The sequence below is a fragment of the Monodelphis domestica genome, chromosome 1, assembly GCF_027887165.1.
Source record: "Monodelphis domestica isolate mMonDom1 chromosome 1, mMonDom1.pri, whole genome shotgun sequence".
NCBI classification, from domain to species: Eukaryota; Metazoa; Chordata; class Mammalia; order Didelphimorphia; family Didelphidae; genus Monodelphis; species Monodelphis domestica.
The window spans coordinates 443,738,372-443,755,734 of NC_077227.1; the positions used below are offsets into that span (position 1 = coordinate 443,738,372).

Consider the following 17,363-nt stretch of genomic DNA (forward strand, 5'->3'; position numbering starts at 1 on the left):
ATTTTGACAATATGCATCCCAAAAAAAACTCAAGTTTGAGTCACTCAGAAAACTTGGATCCTAGACATAGAAGGTACCAGGTCAGAAAAACACTGACCTAAAAGAATAACCCCAAATTTTTCTGATCAAAAGCTGTCTGCATATTATATTTATTAAATCAAAATTTAAAAGTAGATAAAATACCTTCAATTTGCCTACCATGCTATACTTTTCAAAGCAGTTTCACAATAATTATTTCATTTCTATAATAGTCTTCCATGTAATAGGTGGGTAGTGTGAATCTTAAAACTGCTCATACTCTACTTCAGAAGATTTTATTAAGCTATTCCCCATTTTTAACAATGGAGGTACTTGATCAGGAATGTATTGAGAACTTTTAAAATTACTCCACCCTGCTCAGACAGTGCCTTAGGGGAAGATAAAGTTGTAAACTCCTGATTGAACAATGAAAAGTCCCTAACTCATACTTATAGTGAACCTAAACCTTAAGCTAGGTCTATTTTTAGATCTAATACAAAAAGGTGCTAAATACCTATAAAGGTTAAATTAATCACTAAAAGGTCAAGCAACTTACAAAAGGCAAGCTTAGCAAAAGAGGTGTGAAGTACTCAAAGGATTTAATTTAACCAGAGAAGGTAAGAACAAAAGAGTGGTGAGAAAGCGTCTGCTATGATTGGTAGATGTGAAAATTTAGGGGAGGTGACATAAGAGAAAATTCTCTTTAAAAGGAGGTCAATTGAATTCAGTTAAAATTTGAATTCAGTTTGGAGGCTAATTTCAGTTCGGAATGGAAGAACCCAACTTGAAGACAATCTTGTAGTGAGTGATAAAGACTGACTCACTCTCCCTTAGGCTCAGGCCTAGGCCATTTTGGCCTAGGCCCTTTCCTACTGCTTGGCTTCTCTCTCTCTCTCTTTCTCTCTCTTTCCTTCCCTTAATTTCTTCATTTATATTAATTGAAATCTCCATAAAACCCAGCTGACTTGGGTATTTTCATATTTGGGAATTTTCCCATGGCGACCACTTAATTTTAGATTTTAAATCAAGACACTAAAAATTATCTTTACAGTTTGGCCAAAACCTTTATAGTTTTGGCAATTCACAGTCTTGGCAAGCCATATTTTCACAGTTACAGTAGGAAAGGGAATAATATTACTCCTGTTTTACAAATGAGGAAACTGAGGCATAATAAAGCTAAGGTGATATGTCAGTAGCTTTATCTCCTGACTCTTAGTTCAGAGTTTTAGTCAAATGCCTGCTCCAAAAATGATTATTGAGTGACACTTAAAGGAAATATTTTAAACTAGAGGATGGAGGGTTCCTTCTTTTGCCTTTGGGGAATAAGCCCTGTCTACTACCCTGGACTTCTTCTGCCCAACATTGCATCAAGAACTACCCTGATCAACATGGTCAGTTCTCCATTGTCACTGCTACCTTTTAGAGTTCTTTTCTGAAGAGTCATGCATGGATAGAGAAGGTACAGTGTGCTCATTTAGACGTTTCAAGAAACCCTGGATCATAAGAGGTGTTAGCCATGAATTGGTGAGGTAGGAGAACAGGCCAGCACCATCCAAAGGATTTGAAGTGGATGATCTGTGAAAGAAGTCAGAACAACAGGATTACTTTGTTAATCAGGCCCTTTCATCCTACCCTTGAAAATAAAGGAAGGGGCAGCTAGGTAGCACAGTGGATAGAGTGCTAGGCCTGGATTCAGGAGGACCTAGGTTCAAATATGGATTTAGATGTTTCTTAACTGTGTGAACCTGGGCAAGTCAATGAACCCTAATTTCCAAGCTCTTATAAGTTATTCTGTCTTAGAATTGGTACTAAATATTGATTCTAAAACATAAGGTAAGGGTTAAAAAAAATGAAAGCTAAGACTGAGTTGTAATATCATTAAGGGTCTTGAGCAGGGGTGGATGATTTGTCACCAGTGCTGCAATGGGAATTCATTTCCCAATACCGTTTGCATTAGATTATCTTTCAATAGGGTGACTATGGAGAATCTGTGCTGTTTGTAGGGAAAATAGGAGAGGCTTTGTCATAAAGAAGCCTAGAAGACTTCTTGTGTTCCTGGAGCCTATTCACCGGAGCCCCAGTATTGTTATGAGATAATGGAAGAGAGTGGGGTAAAGGAGGGAAGACTGTAGAACATAGTTCTGGCGTAGTCCTGGTGCCTAGGGCTGATACAGAACTTCAGAGAGATATGTAGTTAAAAAAAAAAACTGGATTGACTTTCCTGATCTAAAACCCTAAAACTGTTGACTAATACCCCTCTTTGCCAGTTTAGGAAAGACTCTTTGGAAGCAGGATTTTTTTTTCTTTTATAGTGTAGGGACCAGATTCATTTGTATACCTAGGAAATATTTAAAACTTGGGCACTCTTGCTTTTGGAAATCATCCTCACCCACAATGTTCCATCCACAAGAGGCAAAAATATTCAGTGACAGATATAGTTTTACTAATACCCTAATTCTATTAAACATAATACAGTTTTGAGCAAGAAAAACAATATTTAAAAAAAAGTAAACAATATTAAAACAATATTTTAAAAGTCCTTTGTTCAGTCCTCTGTCCAGTCAAGACAAGAAACATTTATTCTGTATCTGCTATGTGCCAGGCATTAGGCTAAGCACAAGGGTTACAAAAAAAGACAAAAACAGTCCCAGATCTCAAAGACCTCAAAGTCTATTCTCTGAATTGCTTTTAATCTCTTTGAGAACTGCTTTTACCAAGCAATAGTTGAATAAATTTTTAATAAATAGTTTGAACTCTGAGATAATGAGATGATAGTTTTAAAGCATTTGACACAGTGCCTAACACTTAGAAACTTAAGGATTGTTTATTTGAAGGGTTGTTTATTTCCTCCCTTATCTCCCTTAGACTGTGTTTTACTTTACCAAAATATAGGGACCCTTACAGTTAAATAATTATATAATTAAATAAAGTTGGAAACTGGTGGACACAAGCCTGTTGCAACTGAACAACTTACTTTGATTTGGGACGAATTGGGATCATTGTTCTCCAAGCAGCATTATATTTCCCATCTGAGAAGGTCTTTTGTCCTTCCAGGTTGTTATGAGGCCCTGGGCTCCAATAATTATCCCCAAGGGCAAATTTTTTCTTAGGGTTAAAACAAGAGTATAAGTTATGAGTACATTTTTATGAGTCTCATCTGCCCTTCCCTTCCTCCTCCCCATATCTAAGAATTGTCCTGGGGAAACACAACTGTCATCCCTGTGTCTTGCTCAGCAAGGTCTCCCTAACTCTTACTAATTTTGTAACTGGTTAAATCACCTTGCCTCTCCAAGACTCCATTTTTTCATCTGTGGAATAGTTAAAAATAAACATTAGAAAGTTTTTTGGTGGGGATTGTTCTTTGTAAAATTCAAAGAACTAAATAAATATGAATTGTTATTATATGAGGACCCTTCCAGAGTAGATTCTGAGATGCAACAGTATAATTCATTTTAACAAGCATTAAGTGTTTTACCATTCTATTATTTTTATTTTTTCTACCTATCAGGGATAAGATCTAATCAACTCATATACTCAGTTACCTGGGTTTTAATGAGCTTCTTCTTCTGGGGATATTTGCATTTTAAAAGTTGAGCCTAGAGGGCTCAATTGTTAACCCAAAAGAATGAACTACAAATGTTGTAATTTTAGAGACCCAGAACAGTCATGAAGATTTTTTTTTAACAGAACAGCTTCTCTAGCACTTACTGTTAAAGGGATTAGATTTACTCTGTTTAGACCTAATGGGCAGAGCCAAGGTCAATGTGTAAAATTTACAGAAAAAGAGATTTAAGCTTGATTTAGATCAAATTTTCCTAATAAATTAGAGTGGAATGGGCTCCTTCAGGCAGGAGTGTTTCTCTTCACTATAAGTTTTCAGGAAGTTATTGAAGAAGGGGAGGAGAGTTAAGTCCCCTTCCAACTCTTAGATCTCAGTGACCTTATTCTCTCTGAGTACCAGTTTCCCTATCTGTAAAATAAAGAGATTGGGCTAGTCTTTAAAGTCCCTTTTAGCTTAAAAAGTCTATGAATCAGACCAGCCTTGGTGAAAGTAACCAGATAACCAGATAAAAAACAAACAAACAAACATGAAAATAAGGCCTTTTTGCTATGTGGGAACAGGGACCAGGGCATTCTTACATAGGTGAGGCCATAAACCATGTTGTCTTCCATGTCCATTCCAAAGTTTACAGAGCCAACCATGGGATTGGGACCCCAGTCTTTTCTTCTCCTAGGCATTTTCAGTTTGTTCTGCCAATTCTTTCTTTCCTAGAATGAAAGACACTGAAATGACAGGGAAATTCCTCAATGTCTCCCTTTCCTAGGGAGGGAAATGGGAAAATATGGAACTGGGTCAGCCCTTTCTCCCTTCTTTGTTTCATGCATTTGATAAACATTCATTAAGTTCCTGTTGCAAGTAGGGCATTGTTCTAGGCTGTAGAAGTGAAAAAGGTTAGATCAGACTTCATTACATTTCTAGGTAGATGGAAAGCTGAAGGAAGTCAAAAGAGAAGAATCACAAATACAAATAATCATAAACATTATATAAAATTTGTGTAGAGATGAGTGGATTTGTTATGTGACTAAGGAAATTGTACAGACAGGTGTTGCTTTGGGGAATAACCATGTTAACTTGTGGTTAATGTGATGTGGAAAGCACCTTGGACTAGGTGTTAGAAGATCTGAGATCTATTCCCAGCATCAGCAAGTCATTTGCAGTCTCTAGGCCTTGTTTTCCTTGGCTGTAAAATGAGGAAATTATACTGGACCATGTCTAGTTTCCCTAGTTTTCACCACCTACTCTTCCTAAATCAGTACCTACCACCAAAATGAAGAGTCAAATTTATATATTGAAACTCACTTTTGCAAAAATTAAAATTAAATCTTAAATAATGAAAATATTACATTTTAGGAGGTTTATTAATGATCATTAGAAATCAATGAATAAAGAGGATACAAAATAAAGATCATGTGCCCATGGCTGATCAGCCATTTCAAAATCCCCACTCAACACTACTATGCTCCCCAACAAGGCCAAAAAGAAGGTGGGACCCTCCACGTCCCTGCCTCATATCCCCAGTCTACAGGAAGTACATGACAACAAGAAGTCAGTGGGCTCCCAGGAAATGTAGTTCTTTTTTAGGGTAACAGATTTTCAATTATACATTCCCCCCCCTGAGATCCAGTGGAAGACTGGTCTCTCCAATGGATATTGTAAACATAACCAACTTTTAAATTACAATAATTTGGGGATAAAAGGGAAAAGAACAAAACCAATGATTTCTAGGCGCATTGACAAAAAGCCAATTAGGGGGCAGTCCCCTTTGGCATAAGAGTATACATACAAAAACAAATGCATTCAATCCCACATAGTTCAAGTCACCACATCCCAAAGTTCACTCTGGATCTTCTGATGCAGTGTGTGGTCTGTTGAGGCATCTTCATGATGCCTTCTTCAAATAGTTCACTTTCTAGATTCAGAGAGATATCATGTTTCTTAAGCTAAAATTACTCCCAAAAAGAATTTAAACTTTGCAATTTAGAATAATAATAATAATAATAATAATAATACATTCCCCCCTAAAGAGGGTGTTGAAAAAGACAGGGATCACTTAGGAATGCATGGTTGAGTTATGAGGTATATGAATAAATTGACAAGAGAAATTAAAAACATCAAAAAAATCCAAATAAAAGAGAAAAAATAACTTCTGGATTAAATATAAAGTAGCAAAGTCTTATGTGTAAAAAAATCTAAGTAAAGGAACATAAACCTATAGCAGGTCCTTGAATCAGGGACCAATTAAATTGATTTAAACAATTATACATTTACCCAATCAGTAGCAGAAAGTTGCCATACTATAAGAGAGAAAAAAGGACTAGATTTTTTGTGATAGGGAAGTGTCATTCCCTAGTCTGATTTTTACCTTCACTCGCAGGGATAGGGGGAGCCAGGATGATAGCGAAACTTCAGTATTTGTCTGTGAGTATTTCACAAAGAGTGTGGATATAAGGCATCCTGCATCTTAACATATGTCAAGCACCCCAACCTTGAGTCTCACACTAGGTACAAGTCCTTTCGTATTGGCTTAAAAGTTCATCAGTCCTACCTGGATTGGTTTGGTCCTTTTTGACCTTGTGCTCCTTGGCTCTGTGCAGATTTTCATCAACCCCATTGGGATTGGTTGGTCTCCTTGACCTTGTGCTACCTGGCATTGTATAATGGCTCTTTTGTTCCCTTCTCCTGGAATCATACACAATTATTAATCACAGTCCCATAATATTTATCAATAAATGGCAGGTTTCCATAGTCTAAAGCTTTTGGGTATGTATTAATATTAGGGCAGATGTGTTTTAAACTTATATTACTGCAAGATCAAAAAAGTTAAAGAAGATCTTCTTAATACTGGTGACATGTGCTTCAAATACAAAAAGGAGAGAAAAAATAAAACTGAAATAGTATATGGTACATGCAAGCAAAAACAATAATAAAAAAGTTTTAAAAATAAAAATATATAGCTTACAATCATTGACACACTGTATCAGTTAAGAAAAGGTAGAATACAAAGGTTTCTCACCCCCAAAATGAGACCTATTTCTTTTTTAAACTTGGCCATGAACCACTGTTTACAAAGTAACAGTTTTTATAAAGAACAATAGTATAACATGTAATGCACATTCAAGAAGTATCAGAATCCCCAAAGTTATGAGAGTCCATTTAATGGCAATAGCAAATAAATGCGCTATCATTAGGATTCACATGAGACTGTTGTATGACATTTTAAAAACCTATGAATAGGTGGGTATTTTTCACAATTTTTTACAGATGTAGAAAATCTTTAAACTTTTGCTGAGATACTCCTTTAAAACAATCTATTACTGCCATCATTACAAAAATGTGGCAGAGGAGTCTAGAAAATACCAAACCTCTCTGTACTGTTGATGTTGGGTCTAAAAATGTCACAAAGAATCTAGATCATTCTTGTGGAAGGGTAGAGTGAGCCAAAGAGTTACAAATAAGAGATGCTCCCTCTTGGGAACCATCTAGGGTACCATGCCTTGAGATCAACTTCCCAGCTCCTTTGGAATGAGACTGTTATGTCCATCCATTCACATTTTTACAAATGCAGGAGGTGGGGATTATAAGTGCTTCACTTCAGCTACTAAAATGGACCATTTACCTCTTGTTACAAATAACTCAGAGGTAGGCAGATCAGTCAGAGTTGTTGAAAGAAAAAAAATCTAAATATCAGGTCTAAAGAACCCTGAAAATCATTTTAAAATATTTAGCTCATTCAATTTTCCAAAGGTTGTTATACAATTGTAACCAACCAGTTTTGACGAAGTCCATCCATCCTGTATGTGACAATTTACAAAGCTAAAATGAAAGAAAAAGCTGTTTTGCTTTGTTTTTTTTTTTTATGGGCTTATTCAATAGTATTTGTTCAGTATAGTTATAGGGGAAAGGTAACAGAATATAACTAATAGTTAAAACACAGTAGATTAAACTGATTGGGTGTAACAGAATAGTTTTGAATACATTAATATATGAACTTAAAACAACAAAATTAAATCTTAAAGCAGACAATCAGCGAAATACAATAAAATGCAGAGACTTTCACAAAACAATGGAGTCTGAAGAGGCTTAAAATTTTCACCTCCAGTTTCTTTAAAGTTCCTTTCTCTATCCCTTCAGATTCCTTTTGTCAGAACTGTGGGATTTCCCATAGCAAGGGAGAACATGGGCTTAAGGAATATCAAACTGGATGAATCTTGGAGACTGGGCAGGCCCAAGTAGCAAAGGGTTATAGGGAGATGAATTTCTCCCCTGAATCTCAGGTAAGATAAGTGAAAGGATCAGTGCACTTATGAATGGTAGAAACTGTTTGAAATAGGCAAGGTACTGCTCTTTCAAAGAGTACACCATGCTTGTAATTTACTTCCTGTTTGGAAAAGTAACTTCCTTCTTCCCTTTCCCCCTGAGGTAAAACACTAGTTTCCTCAGCCATGTGGAGAGGGAGTTAGGAGGCTAATCGTTACCTAAGGAAAATACACCCCAGTTTTTATCAGTTGCCTGGAGATCTGCTCCAAGTTGGTGAGTTCCAAAGGCATCGACAGCTACCAGCAGCCCAGCAGGACCAACAACAGCAGGAGGGGTTGGGGCTGGAGATCAGGAGGAGGATTCAGGAGTAGGAGCAGGAGCAGGAGGAGGAGCAGGCAGTAGCAACAGCAGCAACGCCAGAGGCAGCAGCAAGGAACTGAGAAACATGGGCTCAAGCAGATGGGTGAAAGAAACAACTTATCTTCTCTTTGTCAAGAGTCCCTCAGCTAAAAATAGCCCAGCCCCAGTAGGGAGAGCAATCAGGAAAAAGGTAGGGAAAGAAAAGGGCAGCAGCTCCAAAGACAGTTTGAAGTTCTCTTGGAATTTGCGAAGGTAGGTGGGTGGGTGGGATGGGTGAAAAGCCTTGGCAGGAGAAACATGGTTTTAAATTTTATCTAGGCTATCTTAAAAAAAAAGTGAGAAGTTCTTTTCTGACTACTGATTGCCATCCATGTAAAAATTAAAATTAGATCTCAATAATAAAAATATTATATTTTAGGAGATTTATCAATGATCATTAGAAATCAAGGAATAAAGAGGATACAAAATAAAGACCACATGCCCATGGCTGATCAGCCATTTCAAAATCCCCACTCACTACTGCCATGTTCCCAGACAGGGCCAAAAAGAGGGCAGGACTCTCCACGTCCCCACCTAATATCCCCTGTCTACAGGAAATACATAACAACAGGAAGTCAGTGGGCTCCTGGGAAATGTAGTTCTTTCTTAGGGTAACAGATTTTTAATTATACACTTTCAAGCCCATGTAGCTCCCTACTCAAACCTCACAGGGTACCTGTCTCCCCTTCTAATTGTCATTGCCATGCTTCCTTCCCTTTATAAGGCTTGGATTTGTGATGCCTCTCAGTGGTGGAGGGTTGAGGGAGAAGGAATCAAAGATCAGCTACCTGATATAATATCTCACCTATCTAGAGCTTTAATATTAATGAAGCATTTTTCTTTTTTTTTCCTGGGTTATATATATATATATATATATATATATATATATATATATCATCATCATCATCATAGCATCCTTCCATATTAGTCATTGTTGTAAGAGAACACTCATATAAAACCAAAATCCCAAAATAAGACCTTAAATCAACTAATGTGAAAGATTGTATGCTTTGATCTACATCTGATTCTAACAGTTCTTTCTGTGAAGGTGCATAACATTCTTTGTCACAAATCCTTCAGAATTGTCCCAGATTGTTGCATTGCTGAGAGTAGCCAAGTATTTCACAGTTGATCATTCCACAATATTGCTGTTACTGTGTAACTTCTTTCTTGTCTCCTGGTTCTGCTTATTTCACTGTCCATCAGTTCATGTAGGATCTTTCTAGATTTTTCTGAAATCATCTTGCTTATCATTTCTTATAGCACAATAGTATTCCATCACCAAGAGAGACCACAATTTGTTTAGTCATTCTCAGCTGATGGACACCCTCAATTTCTAATTCTTTGCCACCAGAAAAAGAGCTATTATAAATATTTTTGTACAAGTAGGTCCTTTCCCTTTTTTTGTGATCTTTTTAGTATGCAGACCCAGTGGTGGTATTACAGGATCAAAGGCAGTTTTATGGCACGTTAAGCATAGTTCCAAATTGCCCTCCAAAATGGTTGGATCAGTACACATCTCTACCAACAATATAAAACATTTTTCTTTCAACAGTCTCACAAGTAGGTGGTACAAATAATACTATCCTTACCTTCTAGAAAGGGAAACAAGCCCAGATAGTCAGGTAGCATGTCCAAGATCACACAATGAATAAGTAAAGGGAAGAAGGAAACTCTGATCCCCTTCACCAATGTTCTTTATATTGCAAGATCTAATATATGGTAAGAGCCCTGGGCTCTAAATCAGAGGATCCAGATTTGAGCCCTAGGTCTGCACAGGAAGTCACTTGTATCACCTGGGACAAGTCATATCCCCATTTCTAGACCTCCATATTTGTCCTTTTGTAAAGCAAGGGGGGCGGGGGGCTGAACTAGAAGTTCTCCTATTCAAGGTCCCTTTCAGCTCTGAAATCCAATCATATCCATTCTCCCATGCTTGGAATTCTTTCCTTCTATATATTGGCTTCCTTCAAGCTCCAGTTAATATTTCATCTCCTATATGAAGTCTTTTCTAGTTTCCCTTAATGTAAATGCCTTCCCTACACTGATTACCACCAATTTATCCTGTATATATTGTTCATACATACAGGCAGACTTCATTTCATTGCAATTCATTTTATTGTATTTTGCAGATAGCTTTTTAAAAATTGAAGACTGCATTACACAAGTCTATTAGTGCCATTTTTCCAACACCATGTGCTCAGCGTCTTTGTGTCGCATTTTGGTAATTTTAGCAATATTTCAAACGTTTTCAATATTACTATATATTATGATTATCTGGTCAACAATCTTTGATGTTATTTTATAACTGTTTTAGACCATCATGAATTGTGTTCATATAAGACTGCAAACTTAATGGATAAATGTGTGTATTTTGACCATTCCACAGAACAGCCATTCCTCCCCTACACCCTACTTATTCCTTCACATACAACATAGCAAATTTCTTTGTTGTCTTATTTTAAGAAATTGCCACCATCACCCTGATCAGTTGGCAGCCAGCAACATCTAGGCTTAGACCCTCTACCAGCAAAAAGATTACAACTCAGTGAAGGGTCAAATTATGGTAAGCATTTTTAGCAATAAAGTTTTTTTAATTTGCCATATACATTTTTTAGACATTACACACTTTACATACTATAGTCTAGTATAAGCATAATTTTTATATGTACTGGAAACCAAAACTTTCAACCTTATTAATATTATTATTATGAGAGATTATAATATCATTATGAGAGAGTTACTTTACTGTGGTAGTCTGGAACTGAACCCACAAAATCTCTGAGGTATACTGGTAGTTGTTTACATGTTCTCTTCCCACTGATATTGTGAGGCTCAAAAGATAATAGATATTAAGTACTTGCAAACCTAAAAGCAATATATGTGTCAATTATTATTATTCTTACTGGCCTGTAGTCAGTAGTTCTCTACTCTGGAGATGACTTCATTCCCTGAGCCCTGTAAAGTACTAATTCCTTCTGAGTTCACACAATGTTTATAGAGCAATAGGGGAGTGTGCTCTTAAATGTTTAACAAAAGGAGGGGGGAAATGAATGTCCATCCATCTTTAAGTATAATTCACATGAGCACTTTCTTAAATCTGGACAATCAACAAATCTTGATTTATGATGATTGCCAATTTCTGGAATGTAAATGCCCACATTGAAAATGTAACAGTGGGGATACAGCTGACTCCAACACAGCCTTGTGCTTCCCTCAGTTGACTGTGAGCTCCTTGAGAATAGAGGTTGCCTTTTGCCTTTCTTGGTATGTCCAGTGCTTAGCACAAAGCTGGCACACAGTAGGCTCTTAATTAATGTTTATTGACTAAGTCATGAACACGGTAGACAAGTGACTTTGGGTCAAAGTTCAACTTCATTATTTAATTAATATATGTGTAATCTTTGGCAAGTCCCCTGCTAGGTTTCACTCTTCACCTTAAGACGAAGGCCTCCACATTCTGAGGATCTGCTTCTATTTCGATAATTACGGCTGTGGTTGGTGTGTCTTCTAAGATTATTCCTTGCTCAAGCATTCTGAGATTCTGTTTCTTCTATTTGGATAATTACGGCGGTTCCGGGCTCTGAGCAGGCTGTGATGGCACCGCCACCGATCCCCCAGCAGAGGGCAGGCAGCGCGAAGGAGCAGCGGCAGCTTCGGGGCTTGAGCCGTGCCCCGGCCCGTAGCGCGGGGGCGGAAGCGGCGGCGGCGGTCGGCGGCTGTCCGCGGCTGTCCGCAGCTGTTGCTGGCCGTGGACTCACCTCACCCCACCCTCCACCACCTTCGCTTCAGCCGCGCAGTCGCTGCCCAGACTCGGGATCGCGGCCTCGGCGGGCCGGTTAGCTGCAGTCATGTCGTCCGTGAGCGCGATCCAGATCCCGAGCCGGCTGCCGCTCTTGCTGACCCACGAGGGCGTCCTGCTGCCGGGCTCCACGATGCGCACCAGCGTGGATTCGGCCCGTAACTTGCAGCTGGTACGCAGCCGCCTACTCAAGGGCACGTCGTTGCAGAGTACCATCCTGGGAGTCATCCCCAACACCCCTGACCCCGCAAGCGATGCGCAGGAGCTGCCGCCGCTGCACAGGTAGCGCCCACCCGCTGGCAGCAACGGCGACCGCTTACCTGGGGGAAACTGAGGCCCAGGGAGCGGAAGTGACGCGGCAGACACCCCCCTCCCCCATCTCTTCCCTCTGGCTCCCCTTCCCTCAACCTTGGGCGCGGGCTGCCTTGGGACTTTCGTAGGGTTGTAATTGTAGCTACAGAAAATGACCCAATAGGCCAAGGCTCAGCATTGACCAGCTCAGATACCCCAGCTGGCCAGTGCCGAACACTTGGGTGTCGAAGGAGCGTAGTAGACCAGGACGATACCCTATGGGTCTTGTCGTCCACTTCTCTTCCTTTTGCGTATGAGTAGACCGAGACCCAAAGAGCTTAAGCCAAAGATATCGATAATTAGAAAGGGGGGAGAGAGCTGCCGCTAGCATATCTAGGGGGCTCTTCCAAAAGATTTAGTGCAGTATGGGACACCGTTTGGTTAAAAGGGCGATGAACTTGGAGCCCTCAGAATCTCGGGTTAAATATAAGGCTTTGCCACTTTATTAGCGGGCACATTTGGATGGGTCATTTACTGTTTGTAAGCAGAAGCTGTATGACCACTTAAGAGTTTTTTTGTTTTGGGTTTTTTTTTTCCCTTGGGGCTGGGGGCTATGTTTTCTGGTATAGGTTGGGCTTTTTAGAAGCCTAATCACTAAGGGGTTTTTCCAACTCTGAAAGGAAGTTGTTTGTTCACCTAGATAATCTCTAGATTCTGTTGCCATTTTGACATTCAGTATTTATGTGACTTCTCTAGCTTGTTTTACAGGTTGCAGCACTTTTTGGCAGCCATTGGAGGGAGACTGGGCAAGGGTTCCTAGAATCTAGTTTGAGAGTGCCTAGAAGTTTGTGTAGGCTTACATGGAATATTTTATATGCATAACTGAGGCCAGAGAGCAGAAGGGACTCATCCTTTTTTCCAATCCCTTTCATTCCCTCCTTCCCATAGCCAACACTTCATGAAACCAGAAGTTGTTAGCCTAGTCATGTCTTTTGCTTGCAAATCCTTTCTCTTTTCCTCAGGAAAAAAATATTTTTTTTTTTTTCATTTTACTTATTACCCTTGCCCCTTCCTAGAGGGCCTATCATTCTCCCTCCCTAGTTGTAAACTAATTTAACTCCTCTGCCCCTTCTACCATCCTAATTAGCGGTTAAAAAACAACTTTAATAAACTTAAGGAAACTTTATATAAACTATTCCAGAACCAGCAGTGGTAGACTGCCTAGAAAACTGTCCCTTTCCATAGAGAACCTGAGGGTAGAGAGACTGAGGTGGAATAGATTGGTGGGGATATTGAAGAAATAGGCCAAGCCTTTGGTGTTTCAGCAGTAGAGAAAATAACAGATTTTCATAACTGAGAGAATTGTCCCCAGGAATTTAACAAATACTAACAGGAGGCTTCTTATGGATTAACATGAATTCCCCTTCATTTTTAGAATCCCACACTAACCAATTCTTCATGGTCCTCTTATTTTCTTTCCTCCTCTTTGGATCCCAACTTCTTTTCTCCTTTTCTTCTCTTATTTCAACATTTTTTTCCTTTTTAAATTTTCCAGCTAGATTTTTTTTCTTAACCTCAACTGACCATTTTCTTCTCCCTCCTTTTGCCTCCCACCAGACAACTTGACTTCTCACCTTCTCCCCTTATAGTTACACCCTTCCTTCACTGAAAAAAATCACTGCCTCTGAAGTCAGAGAATTTGCATTCAAATTCTGCCTGTCATTTTTCTCCTTGCATGGACTTGGGTAAGTTAATCTTTCTGAAGTTCAGTTCTTCATCTCTAAAATGAGGAATTTGAATTAGATGACCTCTTAAAACCCTTCTAGTTCTAGGTCTATCCTGTGATCTTAAATATGGAGTGTTCCCTCATTGTTCTTAGTATCCCCATTTTTCTTAGATCTGTGTATTTTATTTCTTGAGATAAAATACTTCTCAATAGGCTATACCAAAAAAATAAAAAAGGTTAGAATAGACAAGTTCTCTGGTTCTACTGTACCTGATCTTCTGCTTATCTCATCTTATGCCATCCCTCTGTGCTCAGGCACATCATGTCTTTGCTTGTGTTTGTAGATCTTTTATGGTCAAGTTTTCTTTTAACATATAAAATTATATACTATTTAGCAGTCCACAAGCACTCTGAAGTATAAAAATGTAGCCGTATTTTTATATTCTGTGAAAACATATTGATGGAATTGAAGCAAAATTTTGAAATATATAAATCAAATTCTGCTCCCCCAGAATATTGGCAAATATAGAATATATTCTGATAATTATTAAAGTAGCCCAGGAACCTTAGCATACAAATTTAATAACTGCATTTTGACTTGTTTCCTAGCCAGAAATGACTTCAGTTATGACTAAATAATGACTTTAGTTAGTTGGATATATATTATTGTTAGAGGTTCTATATTAGACATATCTTTATAGATATGACTGAAAGGGACCTTTAGGTCAGAGCCTGGCATATAGTAGGCAGTTTATACGTGCTTGTTGATTGATTGTTCTGGCCTAGCTCTGCTCATTTAAGGCTCCCTAAAAAAAACAAACCTGCTTATTCTTAAATTTCCAGAAAAAGATTATGCAGCCTCCTCTAATAATCTGTAAATAGGATCAATTTAGAGCTAGCAGGGGCTCCTAATTTTACTGGTGAGGAAACTGAGGTCTAGAGAGGTTAAAGACATGTTTAAAGTAACCCAGCTAGCAAAGTCAGCACTTGAACCCTGGTCTTTTGATATCAGATAATGCATTGAAATGATTAATCTCAGTTTTCTATTTTCTGATCTAAACTTCAAAACGCTGTTAAAAAACATTCTTACTCAGATGTCACATCCAATGGTCATATAAGTCCAGACACTAAAATGTTTCACTTACCCAGTTAATTGCTTTCTCAGATCACAAGAGAACACCAGAGGCACAATGAATGGCTTTCTTCTGCTCCCTCACGTCCCCCATACCTTCTAAGTGACGCTGGCAAACTTCAGAGAGCATCAAAGGTTACACTCTTCTCTATAATCCTCCCCACACTGAGCACAGCAGAAATAGATGTTACTGCCTTACCTGAGCTACTATCTATGCTGCTGTAAACAGCATGGCCCCCTCTGCATGCGTAATTCGGGCATAGTGCCAGAAGTACATAAACTTCTGAGAAAGGCACCAGAACATCTCTGCAGTTGCAGGACTGGCCATCTTGGCACACGGGACATCTTGCACCTGCCTGCCTAACGAAGTTGTTCTTTTTGTGGCACCTGCATGACTTACTATTTTCTTAGTAGTGAAAATGGAAAATATTCAGTTCTACAGTATTCTTTTGTGGTCCTCCAATCCTGCTACTCAACTTTACCTTTTGGGTTAGAATCATATTATAGAACATTAAATTTTCAAGGGACCTTAGAGTTCATCTAATCTAAAGTCCTCCATATAGAAAGTAGTCATTCAGTTTATATCTGAACATTTCCTCCCAAAGTGTTCTCAGCTTGGATTCAGCAGAAATCTTTCTTCTCCCTTCCTGATTCTCCCTACCCCCAACTGTGGTTGAGCCAGTTACCTAATGTTCCGTTTACATGCATGACTTTTTTAACATAAGTGCTTTTAACTTTAATCTTTATTGTTTTAATTTTAATTTCAATCCATAGAAAATCCAGGCTGTCTAGACCTTTGAAAATTTTGCATCTGTTAAACAACATATTAGGTCATCCAGATTCTTGGCATTCCTAAATTTAATAAGTGCAAGTTCTTTGTATACAAAATATCAATTCCTATCTTCTCTTAGAATGATTTTAGCCTCTTTCCCCCATTTATTCTATAGACATACTAAAGGTACCTTCCAGAATGCCACGCATATGGTTAAGGAGTGTAAGAAAATGTATTCTATAATGGCCAAAAAAGTAATTATTTTATTCTTTTTACTTACCTCCTCAGTACTTCATGATTTTGTCAGTGTAGGGCACTCAATATGCTAATGTAGGTAGATTATTAGATTCCCATATTTACTTGGTCATCTTATGAGCTCTCATGGATTCAGTTATCTCTATTCTAATATTTCTCAGATCTACTTATCCAGCCCTAATTTCTCTTACCTCCAGTGTCACATTTCCGGCTGCCTATTAGACATTTTGAACTGACTGTGCCATAAACATCTTAAACTCAACATGTCCAAAACCGAACTTGTACCCCTTAGCCCCTTAAGCCCTCCCATCTTCCTAACTTTACTATTCCTGTGGCATACCATACCATCGTGCCAGTCACCAGGCTCATATCCTCAGTGTCATTCTTGTCCCCCATGTCCAATCAGTGCCAGCTTCTGTCATTTCTACCTTCATAGTATCTTTTGCATATGTCCCCTTCTCTCCTCTGACTGTGCCACCATGCTGGTATCCTATACCATATATCTCGTAACACCCCATTAGCTGTCTTCAGTAGCCTGCCATTTGGGCTCCCTGCCTCAAGTCTTTGCACATTCTTCTCCATCTGTCAAATTGATCTTCCTAAAGTGACCAGAACGGCCCCTATCATCTCTAGGATCAAGAATAAAAATTCCTCAATAATTCGGAGTCCTTTATAACCTGATCCTCTCTTATCCTTCTAGTTTTCTCATACCTTACTCTATGCCACGTACTCTGCAATCCAGTGACACCAGCTTATTTGCTGATCTCTGCACAGACACTCCATCTACTGACTCTGTGTTTTCACTGGCTATCCCTGTATGCCTACAATTTTCCCTCCTCATTTCCATCTCTTGGCTCCCTCACTTCAGTTCTCAGCTAAAATACCTTTATCAGAATCTTTTCTCAATCCCCAGTTATATCATGTCAATGCCTTCCCTCTGTTGAGTATCTACGATTCCTTCTGTATATATATATGTGTGTGTATGTATATAAATTTTGTTGGTCATTTGCTTGCCTGTTGTCTCTTGCATTCGAATGGGAAACTCTTTGAGAGCCAGGACTATTGTTTGCTTTTGTTTGTGCTTAGCACTATGCCTGGAACATAGTAGGTACTTAATAAATGCTTGCTGATTGATTGACTCTCCATAGA

At 38.7% G+C, this 17,363-nt stretch overlaps 2 protein-coding genes across 3 annotated transcripts in view; one reads left to right on the forward strand and one right to left on the reverse strand.

The window, feature by feature from the left end:
- LOC100016458 (ATP-binding cassette sub-family C member 11) overlaps nt 1–17,363 on the reverse strand; it is a 92,344-nt gene that overhangs the window by 72,643 nt on the left and 2,338 nt on the right. The window contains exons 1-4 of one of the 2 annotated variants that reach the window (XM_007474827.3): nt 15,201–15,310; nt 4,159–4,287; nt 2,993–3,123; nt 1,435–1,593 (exon numbers count right to left, since the gene is read on the reverse strand). In XM_007474827.3, coding sequence (XP_007474889.2) covers nt 1,435–1,593; nt 2,993–3,123; nt 4,159–4,257 — 389 coding nt within the window. In that variant the 5' untranslated portion in view covers nt 4,258–4,287; nt 15,201–15,310. Of the gene's footprint in view, nt 1–1,434; nt 1,594–2,992; nt 3,124–4,158; nt 4,288–15,200; nt 15,311–17,363 lie in introns of those variants that run through there. The other variant, XM_056812262.1, reaches the window with a different exon arrangement.
- LONP2 (lon peptidase 2, peroxisomal) overlaps nt 11,826–17,363 on the forward strand; it is a 136,353-nt gene continuing 130,815 nt past the window's right edge. Inside the window, exon 1 of the mRNA XM_056812263.1 lies at nt 11,826–12,320. Within this exon, the coding sequence (XP_056668241.1) occupies nt 12,088–12,320 (233 nt within the window). The 5' untranslated portion in view covers nt 11,826–12,087. The remainder of the gene's footprint in view (nt 12,321–17,363) is intronic.